The 18,174-nt window shown below is 43.5% G+C and overlaps 1 protein-coding gene across 1 annotated transcript; it reads left to right on the plus strand.

Moving 5' to 3' along the window:
- The first annotated feature begins 11,761 nt into the window (after positions 1-11,761).
- Positions 11,762-14,374, plus strand: slitrk4 (SLIT and NTRK-like family, member 4). Its single transcript, XM_073485821.1, has one exon. It carries the CDS (start codon positions 11,798-11,800, stop codon positions 14,372-14,374), a length of 2,577 nt encoding a protein of 858 aa, XP_073341922.1. The 5' UTR covers positions 11,762-11,797.
- The last annotated feature ends 3,800 nt before the right edge of the window (positions 14,375-18,174 follow it).

The following is an 18,174-nucleotide window of genomic DNA, read 5'->3' on the forward strand; positions in this document are numbered from 1 at the left end:
CACATGTGAACACAGCCTCGGTGTGTTCATGTGGAAACTGGGGCTTGGACTGAGTCTCGGATGAGCAGCAGGCCGGGCCCATTGGGACAGCGAGGTGCACCTTAGCCCAATTAACCTCTGTCTATATCTTTGTGTGTCTCGGTGGACACAGTAGATGAGCCCTGGACTGAACCATGACAGGCTCATATGGTGAGCACAACACCCTGAAAAGACACCACATATGGCCTGATACATCCTGGAAAGCAGGGATTTTTTTTTTTTTTTTTTTTTTTATAGCACAGGTTGTGTGTGTTTAATGTTGGTAGAGGCCCAGATATCCTTTCTCCTTTACTCTGCAGGACACTAAACAGTGTCTCTGTGACTGTGGATCTGCATATTTCCACATGCTCTGTACACCTCAGCTGTTTGTAATAAATAGGGGTGCACCTAACGCCACGGTGCATGCTGCTAAATAAATAATAGACCATCAAACACTGCCGATTTATGTGAAACTAGCCGACGTTGTAAGCATTTATTTTCCTTTCATCGCTGACTGGGAGAGAAATGGGCTGCACACTCAGGATGTCAGTGTCAGGGTTAAAGCTGTCCTGCAGTGCTGATAACATGCAATAATTCTGCCTGGATTATTACACCCAGAATAAGTGTCACCCTTTATTTGGCTCTCCAAAAAACAGATGCTCAACTTATTTTCCACTGATTACAATGTGTCAGAATGATGTGGAAAGTCTTTGTAAAGGCTAATCTTATTTTTAGGGTTTGTGTTAGATATCCTGTACAGGTGTAGCAAATGCTGAGGTTTTAAATGTCTAAATATAGCCGCCTGATGTCCGACAAACAAAAGACAAGATAAACAAACTGTTTTTTATTACTGTTACAGTAATATCGCTACAGTGTTTTCAGTCCTATTCTTAACCCCATCCTGGCAGCTATGGTCAGGCTGCAGGTGAAAGAGGAAAAATTCTGTCTGTTGTTTGTGACAAAAAACAAGAAAAATTCACACTGACTTTTCCAACTCTCTGTGGCCTTATTTCTGACTGATTTGTGTCAGCGAGACCTCATTCTCAGCAGTCATGTCGGTACCCATGCAGTTCACATCCACGCAGACATAAGTGGTCAAGAGGTTTGCAAGCATGTAATCTTTTTGATTACCTTCCTTTACACTGCTTTGTTCTGTCATCCGTCTACCTGTCTGCGGAACCAAGGAGTGTTCTTTGGTGGATTGTTAAATTTAAATAGAAATCTGAGAGTTTAAAATCAATCACAACTCACAGACGTGATGTTTATATGCCACTAATTTGTAACTCTATACGTTTAAGAAAGAAAAGTAATGCTGCACAGAAACCACTGTTAATTAGCTTTCCCCTGGCAAGTTGCAAAATGTTGATACAGAAAAATGTTCACTGACAATGTATTTGTTTTCCTACATTATCCACTCTTGCAACACAGTGTCAGTGTGTAGCAACTCAATCATGATTAATTGATTTTATCATTTTCATTATCGTTTCGGCACCTGCGGCACTTGGTTAAGGTTGGAGGACAAAACTGTTTTTATTGAATACTGACAATACTGGATACTGACATGATTAAAAAAATGAGAGACGACATATTTATTAACATTTAGCAGAATATTTCCCTAACAGAAGGGTTTTAATTATCATAATGTATTTAAACCCACCACCCTGAGATCTCCCTGCTACTTAGGTGCAAAACAAAACGTAGGAGCTGGCAGCTTGGTCAGTGGCCTTAAGCTTCAACTATGATCCTCTACCTACTTCTCTTGTGTCAGTTGTGCATGTCAAGGGCTCTGCAGTCAAGTAAGCAATATGCAATGTCCGGTTAGACTTTGAAAATAATGCTTGCTAACTAACACTTCATATATTATGACATATTATGACTTTTGAATAATGTGAATGAATGAATATGAATAATTGAATAATGAATCATTTCTTTGACCGTTGTCCTCTACAATAGGAACACTAAAACTCCCTGAGGAGGAAGAATAATCTGCCTTTAGACCTAAAAGACTGGGTGTGATCCCGGCTCTGTTCTTCTCTTATTGCTGTCTTTATCATTTTGTCATGAATTTCTAATAACTTACTAATGACACCATTTACACTGTGCAGTCACATTTTGTTTGCTTACATAATTTGCAATGTATGCTTATGTTTGATCCCAGCACATTAAGGTGATACTGTTCTTGTGAACTGTAGGTGAGCTCAGAATAAGATATACACAGAGCACACTGTGAGTGACACTGTGAGCAGTGAGGCTTCAGTGTGAGCGTTACTGACCTAGACACTGAACATCTTCGGGAGTGCTCCTCCTCCATACTCACGACTCAGAACCCTGCTGGTCTTCTTCCTAGCTTTCCGAAGACTGACTTTATCTGGAGAGTCTGGTGAATGCAGTTTTGTGGTTGGGCAGGAAACAAGCAGCACTGAGTGGTTATTAGGTGTAGCGTCAATAAACAGTGAAGTTGACCTTTGACCTTTTGGATGTAAGTTGTCATCGCTTCTTTGACCACCAATTTCTCAATTCATGTCGGATTGACGCTGCAGTTGTCGTGTTTAAACCTGATTCAGTCTTGCACTTATAATATTGTACTAGTACTATATTTGCACTTTAAGTGGCAGAGGCTGGTTTCAACAATTCCTCGATGAATTGGAGCTATCCTTTTCAACCTCCTGTGTGCTTACAAGTTTCCGGTACGTGGGAAAACACTGCTTTGGGTTTTACTTCCTTAAACCCAATCACAATCATCATGGGGGCGGTCCTAAACACAAGGGTGAAGCTACAGTGCCCCTGAAAAATACCATTGGATGTGAGCCCTGGCATTATAATGGCTAAATCCTCACAAAAGAAAAGAGCTGCAAGCTTGTTTAGGTTTGTTAACAACCGGGTTAGTGTTACGGTAACCTGCCATTTTCAGCTTGTAGGTTGCGCCTAGTGGCAGGCTCATATACCCACAGTCTACATCTGGTCAGTCAGACTAACTTGATGTAGCTGGTAGTTCATCGATTGTTGTGACTCGCACCAATTTGTAATCCTATTTGTATGTTTATCTTTTTTCCCTCAAGACAAATATGTGGATATGGTTTATTTCTATATGTGTATGATGTCTACCCTCTGGTATCTGCAGTAGTAACAGAGAAGGGACCTTTTTAAAGATTTCTGTCTTCAGTAGAAACAAACAGGCTTGGGCTGAGTCAGACAGTATTGACAGACAGATGGAGGCATTATTGGATTTGGTCTTTTCACGGAATTCGTTGACAAAAGAAATATTTCATTATGATTCTCTTATCCCTTAAAACAAAATCTAGATCTGATGTTTTAATAAAATCGATGTGATTAAAAATGAGGCCGCACTAACGCTAGTGAGCTCGTGTCGTATTCTCACATGTTCTCACCGCCTCACTCGCTCCACACCGCTGACACCAGTGTGAAATTTACAGCTCCGAGCAGTAAAATCCTGGTGATCGCAATACTACATCACGTTCAGCCCATTTTTACTGCTTACATTAGACTTTCATAAACTGCGGCGCAGGCCTGGCAGGAGAGACTGCAGGCCTCTTCTCAGTGGATCATCATGTCATATGTCTTGTATTGAGACTAGATTTACCGCAGGCTAAACGACCAAGGAGGATGCCTAACACCCAGTGTGTGCCTCATTTTACATCCCTCTATGACTGCACTGGACTGTATTACTGCACAGGTCCTTACAAGCAAGGGTATAACTTTATTTTCTTTGGCACAAACTGTTGGAAATATGTGAATAATGAATTCTATATTAGATGATATGATTCTCTATATCTATGTAAATCTTTGAAACTTATGAAACGTATGAAATTGGTTATATAATGCTTTTCAAATTAACAGCAGGCTGTAATAAAACAGTAGACATGCTGTTTAAATTGCTGTAATATAATTGTAATTATTATTCATAAACTAACATTATAAAACCATAATTAAAGATAGATAATACTGTATGTGCTTCGCTGAAAAGAACTGTCATATACTGCATTATGTAGTATTAAATATTTCATTTATGCTTACTTTAGACATATTTTAGGGCAATACTGAGTGCAAAAAAATATCGACCAAGTGGGATTTTTACAAAAATTGTGCAGATACATATTTTTTTAGCCTTGTGTCTGCAATCTGCAGTCTTGGGCTGCAGAGAAAACTTCGGCCAATCAGAGGGTAGCGCTGTATGTAGCCTGAGAGACGAAACCCAGGTCAAAATAAACATAATGAATAATAAAAGGGGATTTAGATATCCATCCTAAGTGGACAGCTTTATGCCTGTCAGTTCACACCTGGCATTAACATGCATGTCGACATGCTCCTCGAGTCCCATTATGATCAGATCCCAGTTCCCTGCTCTGTAAGCAAATAAAGACGTACATCGCTGAAACAAATGGATACGTTTTTTTTACACACAAAAATCTTCACGTATAATGTTTGCCGAATTAAGAACAAGGCCCAAATACTTAAGAATGTGCTGTAGACAGGATTCACAAACATTATAAAGTGTCTCCGACCTACACAACTCACAAAACTGAGCGATTTTTTTCAGGGGGTCTGGTGACTTTTTCCACAGGCACAGAAGAAGTTGCCTATACTAGTTACCATTCAAATTTGACAAGTTTACGTGAATAAAATGTTGTCTCATTCATAGATTTAGTGTAAATGATGAAATGAGTTGAAACAGTGTGGAGGACGTCAGTTGAATCCTTCAATGTGGCCCAGGACACACGTGCACACTAACTGCTAAAAGAATGTGGTCACCTCTGACCGTGATCTGACTGATCAGATCTCAAGCGTCTCCTCAGTTCGTCTTGGAGCTGTTCACACCTGTACTTACATCTGTCCACTTGTGAGGGGATCACTCAGGACAGATGTCGACACCAAGTGTGAACAGCCTCTGAGTCACAGCTGCTTTTTGAAGCTCATTGCTGTGAGCACACTGTAATTATTAAAGGTGACTTGAACATTTGTATCACCCTCTCTTTTCACACGCAATTAATAAATCATATTGCAAAATATTGACTAAATGATTGTTATTATGGACTTTTAAAGTCAATGTCCTGCAAATGACATTTCTCTAAAAGAGAGGAAAGACGTTCACAGGCCTGTTCTGAATGTGTTTTCATTTGTTATATAAGAGAGAAATTAACTGGCTTTCTTGCTGCAATCAGATTTGCATCAATATTAGATTTGCATCAGCGGTGCTGCTGGCAAACAGCTGCAGCAGGACAACAGGTGTGTGATCTGAGCGGGCTGAAGCCATTGATCAGTGAGCATGGCAAAGTGCCACACGGCTGAAAAATTCCATGAAACATTATTAAAATGAGGAAACAGAGTGAAAAAGCCTCACCTGAGCAGCATTACCTACCTGTCTCTTGAAAGCAGCGCAGTTACTTTTGTGACCAGACGGGGGCGACACACCAAACACTTAAACTCACAGCACAGGAGACATTCCCAGCATTCACAGTGGCTGTAAGGGACAAAGCAAGAGCAAATGAGGGGTTTCGACACGAGTCCCTCTAAACACACATTAAAATGCTTTATTTTAATCCAACAAATGGGATTAGAGCACATGAGATTCCAGGTTTTTCCAGTGTTTGGACACAGGAAGCAGTGTCTCAGCCACATGGCCAGACTACCAACGACAGCTGAGACGGAAGCAGGGGCCCTGCCAACTGTCTGGCTCATTCTCTCGTAGGCCTGCTTCCCTCAGGCCACTCACAGCCAGTGTAGGAACATGTCCAAGACTGTCAAATATCAGCACACTCATACACACACACACTCTCCCGTGTATTAGCCGACACACACACACTGAAGGGAGTCGAGGAAGAATGCTTGATTTGCTCTTTTCATGCAGGTGTCAGGACTACTTCTGAAGCTGCTTATAAGAAGTGAAGCACAGCCCGGTTTGCATACATTACTGTGAATCAATCCATAGAGTGAGAGTTTTTTTTATTTATTTTTTTATCCATAAATAATGAAGGATAAATTGCATGAGAAGGCTGCTGGAATCAGCTGAATGAGAAATAATTGAGAGTGAACGCTCCATCAAAACATGATAACTTACAGTCTGAAGGATCCGTAATTAGCAGCCGGCTCTGTGGAGTGGAGGGGATTGTTTCAAAGGAAGGCCGCAAACTGCAATCATAAACACACTATTCACACATTACACTTCGCTTAATGTGTGCATACGCTTGCGTGCGGCAGATTATCGTATTATTATCTGTTCCTCAAACACGAACAGTCAAAGACGATACATGACATTCAATTATGCACGATCCAGAACACAAACATGACCTTTTAATGTAAAGGTTACAAGAGGGTAAACACATGAATGTGAGTGGTGTGAATGGTACTGTGTAGCATCTTTCTTTTTCTAACATGGAACACGGAAGCGTGACATGAATGGCTTTCTGGGTTATTTTTATTTAAAGCAACATGCTGCAAATAAATAACTATTTCTTTAATGGGCTTCGGTGTTGGGACAGACAGAGCAGTAGTTTGTTAAAGTTTTCTTGACATCAGAAATAGTAAAAAAATCCCAATTTAACGTCTACCTATGAGCTTTATTTGTAGTTCTGGTTGAAAGCTACAGAAAAACAACAGTAATCAGATGTTGAGTTGGAATATTATTTCTGTTTGGAGCCATTAATGCACAAGTCAGCAGACGTATGCGTCAAACTTCATCGATAAATGTGCTGATTGATCTTCTCTGTATATTAAATGTGTTCTTATGTAATGCACAATTATATAAATGTCACTGATTACAAAGTGAAGTACACTATGGGTGCATTCAAAAGAAAGTGCAGCAGTGGGGACATTTAGTGTTCTTGATGTTGAGCAGTTGCAATGTCATTTGGAGTGGACATCAGATGATGAATATCAGGCAACATATCAGACTGTGCTTTAAGTATCAATGATTAATATCTGCTATTTAGAGAGTGGCTGTTTCTTTTAAGAGTTACATATCTCTAGCAGTAGTGGGAGGAAGTAAAACACATAAATTAGGCCCTCAAAATCAAATAATATCAAACTACTAGAAAGATGTGAATGATATTCCCATGTTCTATCGCAGCAACACTTCTTTATACAGGTGTGCAAATTCCAGGGTAAGTAGGTGGTAATTACCAAGTAACATATTTGAGTTTTCTTTGAAATTACCCCCGTGCTATTTTATAACAAGCAGTTCATAAATAGCTGGTATTTTCTTTAATACATTTCCAGGAAACTTCCAGCTGGTTTCTGTCCAACTTCCCCTCAGCAGGACACTAAATTGAAGTGAGTTGTCCAACTTCTGTACATGTTTTTAACCATTTACATTTTCACACATTTCTATCACCTCAGCAGGTCAGCCCAACTTTGGAACAATTTTTCCCCAAATCTGTTTTTCTTTTTAATGAATGAATTTCCCATTTTACAGGTTTCATTTCTTCATTGCCGACTGAGGCTTAATAATCACGTCTTCACACCACACACCATTTCTGAGTCTGATTCCCAACTCTTTAAATACTCGTTTTGGGATGGCGGCCGACCCGACCTACAATCCCACAGCGTCAGTGTTTGACAAGCTGGGAATGAGACTCAAAAATCAACTTTCTCACAAATTGGACCCTTTAATATCGATAATCAGTTAACTACCTGTGTTTAATAACGTGACCTGCAGAAACTAGTAGGAATGAGGCAGCAACAACTCACTTCAGTGTCCTGCTGAGGGGACGTTAGACAGAAACTCGTTGGAAATTAAAATGTCATGATCAGCAGAAGTTAAACAGAAACCAGTTGAACATTTCTTGGAAATAGATTAAAGAAATTACCGGCTATTTATTAACTGCTTGTTGGAAAATAGAAGCATATTATTATTGAATGATTTTAGGGTGACTTTCATTAAATTTGAGGTGATATTGTGGTAATTTGAGGGTAATTTCAGAGAAATTTCAAATATGTTACGTAGTAATTACCACCTACACACCATGAAATAAGTGTTAATGAATAAAAACTGGAATTAGTAACCAAATTTATGAGTATTTAATCCCTGTGGCATATTTTACTTTGAAATCACGTGGAGGCTTCCCCCACCTGCACACAGTATCAGCTGCTACAACACAACATCCGTCCCTGCTGCATCACCATCCCCTCCAACATGAACCAAGCCGCTGCTGAAATCCATACTTCCCATCTTCCCTTTCTCCGGCGCTGCTTTTTATGTGTGCGTCACTTGGCTCCGTCACCTGTTGCTGCAAGAGGAAACCAGAGGTGAGGCTTCCGGTGAGGCCGCACGCTGTCGGGTTTCAGGTGCGACTCCCCTTTTTTTTTTTTTTTTTTTCTCCCGGGGGTGTCAGCTGTGTGGAGAGGAGGAGCGCGGGCGCTGCGCCATGGCCGCTGAACTCATCTCACATGAATAAATCAGCACAGAGATACATACACAGGTAGACTGATAGATCCTGTCAGGCATCTGATGGAGCTTTTGGGATTTCAAAAATAAAATATCATAACAATAGCAGAATCAGGATGTAGCTGTACCTCAAGACGCTCTTCTTCTCCTCCTCTCTCCAGCGCTCCATCCATCTCCTCTCCGCTCCTCTCTGCTCCGATCAGCTCTCCCTCCTGCAAAACACACAAAACGAGAGAAAAAATGTGAACCGCATGAGCCTCTGATTGACTGATTTCCCACCTCCTTCACCCTCTTTTTCCTCTCGCAGCCCGTCTGACTGCAGCACTCTTGAATAATAACCCCCTCTCCTCCTCCTTTCCTCTCTCTCTCTCTCTCTCTCTCTCTCTCTCTCTCTCTCTCTCTCCTGTTTAAAATGCCGCTCACGGGCGCGCTCCCGTGCCCGGTTTTAAGCACACACACACACACACACACACACACACTCTCTCTCTCTCTCTCTCTCTCTCTCTCCCTCTCTCTCTCTCCCTGCCCGCCTCTCTCCAATCGGACCTCGGGGACGCGCACAGGTCGTGTCGCGCAAGTCAAGTCCAATGCGACGATTTGGCAGGTAAAGCTCCTTTTTCCTTTCTTTCTTTCTTTCTTTCTTTCTTGTATTTCTAGTCCCCCTCTTCGCTTTCCACGAGCTGTGATCTTGATCCCCTTAGAGGTTACACAGGGAGGAAAAAAGCGCAAAAAAAACGAGTTTCCTTGAATTAAAATGTAAGTAAAATATAGGATAATTGTAAGATCGTGACAAAGTGTCAGGAATAAGCGTGCGCTCAAAATAACGGATCTGTTTCAAGGTCTGAAGTTAGTTTTTTTTTTCTTTCATTTGTCGTCTCTGAGAGAGAGAGAGAGAGAGAGAGAGAGAGAGAGAGAGAGACCCCCTCCCTTCTCGTCCCCCCTCTCTCCCCTCCCCTCCCTCTCCCTCCCTCCCTCCTCTCTCGCTCTCTCTACATCTCTGCATTCTCCTCTTTTATTCGTGTGGGAAGCTCAGTGAATGCGGCTGCAGAAGGAGCCAGCAGACTTAACGCGCCTGACACGGATACTGTTCTGTCTTACAGGAGGGAGAAGGAAGCTCGCCTTCCTCTCCTCTAACTCCCTCCGCTTCATCCGACTGGATATCTTTGGCTTTAAAAAAAAACAACAAAACAAAAAAAAAAAGGAAAGAAAGAGAGAAAGAAAGGAAGAAACCGCACATTTCCTCCTCCAAGTTGATTTTGGTGACACTCGGTGTGGACCGATGGGAGCGGGAGAAAGCGCGGAGTTTCCAGCTCCTCACTTGCACCGCAGCGGACTAAAGGCTGAATAACTGCATTATTCATTTTTACGCACCGGTTCCTCTTCTCCTCACTTGTTTCTCTTGTTTCTCTCTGTGCTTTTCCGCTTTTTTTTTTGGTCCGGGAGAGGAGCGTCGATACCGCCATAGCCCGTCTTCTTCTTCTTCTTCTTTTTTTTTTTTTCTTTAAAAAAAAAAAAAATCCTTCCCGTTGGATGGACAGTGAAATAAGCATCTCTTCCGCTGACCGCTGAAGAGAAAGCGGCAGTTTTGCACGGGGTCAGAGTAAAAGACTGGATTTATGCTGCCTCGATGGAAAATAACACACTGACACACACAACCTGATGGGAGCGTTTTGGCTGCGTTCGCCCTCTGAAGCATTATCCCGGTGCGCAACTTCGCTCGAAACAAACCAGTATTTATTCATCGGAGCGTTGGGGGTTGCTGAGCCGAGCTGAAGCCAGCCAGACGCACAGTGTTGGACATCCTCTCTTCCTCCTTCCCCCTCCACCTCTCCTCTCAGTTCCCCCCCCTGAAATAAACTCGAAGAATGACGGACTTATTTCACCGCATCACCGACCACCCTGCGCCTTTTTTCACACCTTGGAGTCGCCGGACGCGCCGTCAAGATCTCTAAAAGCTGTCTGCCTCTCCCTTTCTCTCTCTCTCTCTCTTTCTCTCTCTCTCTCTTGTTCTCTCTCTCCTCTCTCCCGGCCTCTGTCTATCTCTCCCTGCAACCCAATGAATGCTCTCCCATGGAGGTAGTACAACCACCTTGGGGACCGAACGACCAGAGGGGTGATTTTTCCAAGCAAGAGGAGCCCGTCAGCAAGAGACGCATCGGGTGAAATCGGAGCCACCCCCCAACCCCCCCAACCCTCTCTCTCCCTCTCCGCTCCGCTCTCTCCATCTCCTCCGCACCCCCCCTCCAGTTCGCCTGGCTCGGGTTGATATACAGTATCCTGCATGGAGATATAGGGGCTGGAGGAACCTTGTTGCGCCCCTACAACTGTCTGCGTTCTACTTGAGCTGGGAGGACTGTTTGCGCACGTCTCCATCCATGTCTCACCAACGCTGCCCCGTGTCTCCAGAGGGAGCCGCATTCATTACCACTCCAGCTTTGGGTAAGTGGAATTTTATTCAGATTTCATCCATGTTCCTTAAAAATTTACTAGATTTGAGGATCATTTTTTTTTCTTTTTCGTTCTCTGTTTGGTGTCAAGTATGAGGACGGAAACGGTTGTCAGTGTGATAAATGTGTGCCGCTCAAACCCTCTCAATATGTCAGCAGTGGGCTCAGTCCCAATTCTTCCTCTTCCTGCTGCTCTCACAGTTGCCTTCCTAAATAATAACCTGAATGTGCTGCTTAGTGGCGGTGGAGGTGGTGGTGGTGCTGCTGCTGCTGGCTTCAAATGAGACCCCCATGAAAAAGAGAACTGCAGCCGTTTGACTTTGATTATGTTGAATGTGCTGAGAGGGGAAGAACACAGTCGTGCTGCCGTCTTTGACATTTTCCAAGACGATGCTTCACGCTCTGGATGTCAGAATAAGATGCAGAGACGAGCAGCAGCTCGCGGGTTTGAGTAATTTCCAGGGCATGTGGTACTTTTTTTTTTCTCTCCTGCAGTGTTGAATAATCTGCATCAAGCATTTGCGCCGTCCAATGATTAGGCTGAATCACCGTGTCAAAGCCAAAGCTGCTGGCTGCAATGAAATAATGAAAAGTGTACTGATGAAAAATGAGCATCATTAGCATACATAATGTTTTATTTACTGTTAAACATTACAATGACACCCTGAGGTGATTTCTTAGACTAAAAAGCTGAAAAAGTGATGAAATGTTGCTGTAAAATCAATATCAAATATACATTTTGATGGTTTGCTTTCTGTGTGTGTGTGTGTGTGTGTGTGTGTGTGTGTGTGTGTGTGTGTGTGCGCGCGTGAAAATGTGCTCTGGTTTGCACATATGTGCGCCTGTGGTGTGAATGTTCCTGCATGCACCTGTCTTTTCTTCTCCAAAGGTTACTAAATGGTTTTCTGGGGGAGGATCTCTAACCGGCGAGATGCTGCTCGTACTCCTGCTGGCAGCCTTTTCTTCTTCCATCTCCGGCTCCCTCTCCTCCTCTCTCTCCTCCCCCTCCATGTCGGACGGACCCCAGACGGTAGACCCGTCCGCCTCGGACTTGATGGCCGAGACCTGCAGCGCCTGCTCCTGCATGTCGGTGGAAAACGTGCTGTACGTCAACTGCGAGAAGATCACCGTCTACCGGCCCACGCAGCTCATACCGCCGGCCTCGTCCCTGTACCACCTGAACTTTCAGAACAACTTCTTAATCATCCTCTACCCGAACTCGTTCCTCAACTTCACCCACGCTGTGTCGCTACAGCTGGGGAACAACAACCTGCAGAACATCGAGGGTGGAGCGTTCATGGGGATGAGCGCCTTGAAACAGCTGCACCTGAACAATAATGAGTTAAAGGTGCTGCGAGCGGACACTTTTCAAGGGATAGAGAACCTGGAATACCTTCAGGCTGACTACAACTTGATAAAATACATTGAAAAGGGAGCATTTAACAAACTGCACAAGCTAAAAGTGCTCATACTGAATGATAATCTCATACAGGCACTTCCCGATAACATATTTCGCTTTGCCTCGCTCACACACCTGGATATAAGGGGGAACCGGATCCAGAAGCTTCCTTATTTGGGGGTTCTGGAGCATATTGGGCGTATTGTAGAGCTGCAGCTGGATGACAACCCCTGGAATTGTACCTGTGATTTAGCACCTCTCAAGGCATGGCTTGAAAACATGCCCTATAATATTTTTATCGGCGAGGCCATATGTGAAACACCAACTGACTTGTACGGGAGGCTCCTGAAAGAAACCAACAAACAGGAGCTTTGTCCCATGGGAACAGGAAGTGACTTTGATGTCCGAATGCCGCCCATGCATCCTGATAACGGGCAGTCACCCTCCAAAATGTCCCCGACCACCGTGGTTCCCTTAGCCACGAAATCGCCAAAAACCACTGACTCATCTAAGATTTACGGTAATGGTATTGTGGCTGGTTTACCCCCTTTTGGAAGAAATAGCCAGATTGTTTCCTTTCAGACACGGACCCCTCCACTGTTGTGTCCACAGCCCTGCAGCTGTAAAGCCCACCCCTCTGACTTTGGCATCAGCGTCAGCTGTCAGGAGAGGAATATTAAAAATCTAGGTGATCTCATTCCCAAACCCCCAAATGCCAAGAAACTTCACCTGAGTGGGAATTACATCCATGACATCAGCCCGGCAGATTTCCAAGGGTTTGAGGGTTTAGATCTGCTCCATCTCGGCAGCAATCAAATCATAACAGTCCAGAAAGGTGTGTTTGCTAACCTCACTAACCTGAGGAGACTGTATTTGAATGGAAACCAGCTAGAACAGCTACACCCAGAGATGTTTTTGGGCCTGTCAAACCTGCAGTACCTATATTTGGAATACAATGCCATAAAAGAAATCTTAGCAGGCACCTTTGACTCCATGCCGAACCTGCAACTCCTGTATCTCAACAACAACGTTCTGCGCAGTCTCCCCGCCTACGTGTTTGCTGGCGTCTCTTTAGCCAGACTGAATCTGAAAAACAACCACTTCATGACCCTGCCAGTGAGCGGAGTCTTAGACCAGCTGCAATCATTGACCCAGATAGACCTGGAGGGGAACCCGTGGGAGTGTTCCTGCGATCTTGTCGCCCTCAAACTCTGGCTAGAAAAGCTAAGTGATGGAGTGGCTGCCAAAGAGGTGAAATGTGCCTCCCCTGTGCAGTTCTCCAACATAGAGCTGCGACTCTTAAAAAATGAGATCCTGTGTCCCAAGCTTGTGGCGAGGCGGCCGTTTATTCTCACAAGCGCCACCCCTATTTTGACCTCAGTGTCGCCTGCTGGAGTCGGCAAAGCACCACCGGGAGGGCCTGTGCCTCTCTCCATCATGATCCTCAGCATCCTCGTAGTGCTTATCCTCACTGTGTTTGTAGCCTTCTGCCTTCTAGTCTTTGTCCTGAGGCGGAATAAAAAACCAGTGGGCAGGCAGGAGGGGCTCGGGAATCAGGAGTGTGGCTCCATGTCGCTGCAGCTCCGCAGACACAGCCACAAATCCGGCAAAAAAGGCTCCATCCCGGGAGACGACTTGGGAGGCGAGACGTTCATCCCCCAGACCATCGAGCACATCGGCAAGAGCCACACCTGTGGGATCGGACGCTCCTCAGACATGGACGCCGGGTTCAAGTTTGCAGACTCGCAGAGGCAGAAGATCATCCTCAAGGATAAAGACGCGCTCTCCACGCTGGAGCGCAACAAACGCCTCAGCACCATCGACGAACTCGAGGAGTTCCTGCCCCACCGAGAGCCCAGCATGTTCATCCAGAACTTCCTGGACAGCAAAAGAGATTTCAACAGTATAGGGATGGGCGGGTACGAAATCCGCTACCCGGAGAAAACGCTGGATAAAAAGATGAAGAAGTCGTCGCTGATAGGCGGGAACCACAGTAAGATCGTGGTGGAGCAGAGAAAAAGTGAGTATTACGAGCTGAAAGCCAAGCTCCAAGGACCGCCTGATTACATGCAGGTGCTCGAGGAGCAGACTGCACTGAGTAAAATGTAGGGATTGTTGTGTTTGATTTAGTGCATTGATTACACACACATACAGGAGGAAGTCAGACACACATACAGGCAGACAGACAGCCAAACACATCTGCCTTTCTCTGGTTCTCTCTGACCACACACACACACGCACACACACACACACACGATTCAACCCCCCAGATCTCTTGCTTTCTGTCTCCATCTCCCTCTCCGCAGCCACACATGTATACACACACACACACACACACACACACTCCCACACACAGCAAAAAAGTGCCTTCTGGAAATCCTTAATGACCAATGCAGAGATGGACAAAATGGCTCCACACTACAAAAGCTATTACTAGAATCAGCGTGGATCTATTTCACAGTAAAAGACCTTTTGGATTATCCACGCCACCACATGTATGATCTCACATACATAACCACAGGACACCCTAAAAAGCAACCAGACAGTCAGAGTATTTTTGCTGCTAATGAAATGGGTACTTATCTTCTTCTTTTTTGTTGTTCTTGTTGTTCTTTCCTCCTCCTTTTGTTTTTCCAACCAAATCAAAGGGTCTTGAAAACAGTGCTTGAGAATATACCTCGCCGTCTTCAACCCCTCGTTTAAAAAAAGAGAGAAAAAAAGGAGGGCATGTTGGTTGTTGTTCTTTTGCTCTGGAGAGTATCCAAAATCGCTACTTCTGGGATGAAATTAACATAAATTGGGGACTCAATGGATGCTACTTTGCTTTTTTTTTTAATTTGCGGGGATATCTGTTTGCTCTTGGGGATGCTCTCTGGAGTCGGCTGCAGACTCTCTGCCATCTTGTCGGGATTACGCACCAGTAGCAGTACACCTGCTCTTTGCTGGGAGGCTAAAACGGCTCCTGTTTTCCATTCACGGGAATTGGAGGCACTGCAGAAACTCTTTTGGGGAATGATTTAGTGACGTGTTCTCTTTTGTGTAAAGAGCCATGTGAATTATAGTGTCTTCTGAATGGAGTTGTGTTTCTCTTCAAAATTGCTACTTACAGTAACTGTATGTTTTGGGTGAAATCTAACGGCACATACACTGTCAGAGGACGTTGTTTCTGAAAAATGACAAACCCAAGGATAAAAAAATACAAAGCTGCTTGCCATGTAAGCGTAACCTGGAATTTATTTTGTAAGTCTTACATTATTTGTATCTGTGGGACTGGTTTGTAAATTACAAGGAAGGACAAACACACACACACACACAGACACAGACACACACACACATACTGTATGACGGAGCATCATCATGAAGAGACTACAAGCCAGAATTGTCAAACAAACCGCTAATATAATTCAATCGGTGACCCACCTCCCCTTGTCAGCTCTCAATTCGTAGTGAAAAAATTTAACAACATAGTTAATTTATTTTTCTATGCAGGATTATTTAAAGAGTTATTGGTATTATTTAAAAAGAATAATACACAAAGAGCGGAAAGGACTTGAAAGAATGATGCATCAGAGCTAATTCAGGCCACCAGAAGTGACTGTCGAGTCCGTCGGAGGGTTTATGTTCCTCTCAGTTTGCTGAAGAACTCGACCCGCTGGACCAGGGTTGTGAAATGTGATCTGTGATGTTTCCTTTTTATTGTGTCGCACGACAAGCCGAGGCCTGATTGAGTCTGTGAAGTTTCAAGCCGTTTCCTTATTCTTATATCTCCCACAGTATCTTGTAAAAGGTTTCTTATTAACATTATGCAACCAAAATAAATGTGCATTAAACTTGATATGGTTCCAGAATGGTTGGGATGGAGATGGGTGTGTGGAGACGTTGGTGGGGCGGCTGCGAATTGAAGCTCTAAATTGTTAGACCTGGGCAGAATCATATCATAAAACACCATGTGCAATATTAGTAAAAATGCTCAGTCATGATGGCTTCAAATATTTTTTTGTTTAATTTATTTAGTTTGAGGTTATATTGTCAAGACAGGTTCTATTTGGAAATTCTTTTATCAGCCTAACTCTATCCGGTCCTTATTTAAAAAGTATTGTTACGTTAAAATTATGAGTGTTTATTGACATTACAAATGAATAGAATGTATCTTGGAAAGTATAATAAATACAATTTTCTATCGGTCATAAATCTCCTGTATATTGGTTAATTTTCTCTTGTATAATCATGTTGAAATCAAGGTATTAAAATCAGCACCTATTTGCACTGTGTCCCCCTATTTCTTTTAGTTCACATCCTCTGGGCTTCTCCGGGCTGCTTCACTTTAAAACAAAAAGACTCCTCCGCTGAACTCGCCAGCTCCTTTTTCACAGCACTTTGAGTTTTTCACAGAACAAGTTGGATTGTCTGACAGCTCGGTGTTGGACGTTGAGCTTGTGTGTTTTTGTGCTGTTACTCTGGTTTAGATCTCCGAGTGATGCTCCAAAAATGCCCAAAAGGCAAATTTCAAAGATGTAACATCGCCAAATTTCAACTGCCTCAATGTATTGTCATTCACATACCTTTGCGTGTCTCTCTTTCCGTTCTTTCCATCTCCAAACATCCTAAATACCCTCTTCCTCTTCAAGCTTTTGAAGATTTCGTTCACCCTGGCCTCATTGTCTTGAAGGTTACATTCCCTACCCCTGTTTTTAGACACCTATCAAACATTCATGCCTGTTCCATTTTAGGGTTAAAAATTCAGATTTCCCGTTTCTGTGTTAATCCAACCTATGGGGCTTTTGGGAAACCAAGTAGCAGAAAGTATGACTCATCCAGACGCCAGAGAATTGTCCTCATTAATTATTAATACCCTTGGCAGTTATGAACTAAAAAAGGGATGCTTGGATGCGGGGGAGGTATGAATCTGATATGTCCGCCCCCTCCGAACCGCTCCCCCTCTCACTCCCCCGTCCTTCCTCCCGCTCTCCCTCTGTTGTATTTTCAACCATAAAACTCTCTAATGGAACAGAAATATCATTTGGATACTTAAAAAAAAAAAAAAAGACTCAAATTTGGCTGGAAAATGGTCTTTTCAGCCCAACATTTTACTGCAGTCACTTGGCTCCAGTGCAGGGTTCTGTTCCTGAAAGCTCCAGGGGTCCTTTAGGGGGTATCATGGCATCACCAGAGAAAGGGGAAATAGTTTATTTTCACCGTAATTTAACTCACAAGACATTAGAACAATGAAAAATGCACAAGGAGCCTGCTTTTTCTGTCTCGCTGCCGTTTGTCATCTCACCTGCTGTACAGTTATGGAAACCTGTGCTAACCCGCGTCCCAACTTTAAAATCATATCTGTTGTCCCTCCAAGGCGTGTTCTCATATGATGGGGTCCTTTGGTGAAATGCACATCAATTAGGGGAATGTGTTTAGAGAGCACTGCTGGAATAGGAGCATGCATGAAGTCTACATTTGGCCACAAGGGGCGCTGTGAGATAAGAACACAGCAGAGAGGGTGAAACGGTGTGCCTGGACTGCAGGAGGATTCGAGCTGTTTGAAGGCTTTAGATAAAAAAAAGGGAGATAGAGGGAACAGAAAGAAACACTTTTCATGTATTCTATTTGAAGAACTGCCCTAACTCTGCCTTTTTTTTCTGGGAAGTTAAAGAAAGGATAGTTCAGAGGCTGCACAACAGGCTTTTGATGATGATGATGATGATGATGATGATGATGATGATGATGATGATGATTCTTATTATTTCTAGGAAGATTAATAAGACTAATTGTGGACATTGGGTCAAGGCGTATTTGGAAGAGTAACAAAAAAAGCAATCATAGACTGATAGAAGAAAAGCAATACTTTTCAAATATACACTCTTTTTCTAGGAGTCTGCTACTGCAACCTGGGGCATTTATGCTTTACAACA

This window comes from Pagrus major, chromosome 17 (genome assembly GCF_040436345.1).
Source record: "Pagrus major chromosome 17, Pma_NU_1.0".
NCBI classification, from domain to species: domain Eukaryota; kingdom Metazoa; phylum Chordata; class Actinopteri; order Spariformes; family Sparidae; genus Pagrus; species Pagrus major.

What these genes read in the sequence shown, in the direction of transcription:
- slitrk4 (XM_073485821.1), top strand. Translation starts at nt 11,798, where the DNA reads ATGCTGCTCGTACTCCTGCTGGCAGCCTTTTCTTCTTCCATCTCCGGC.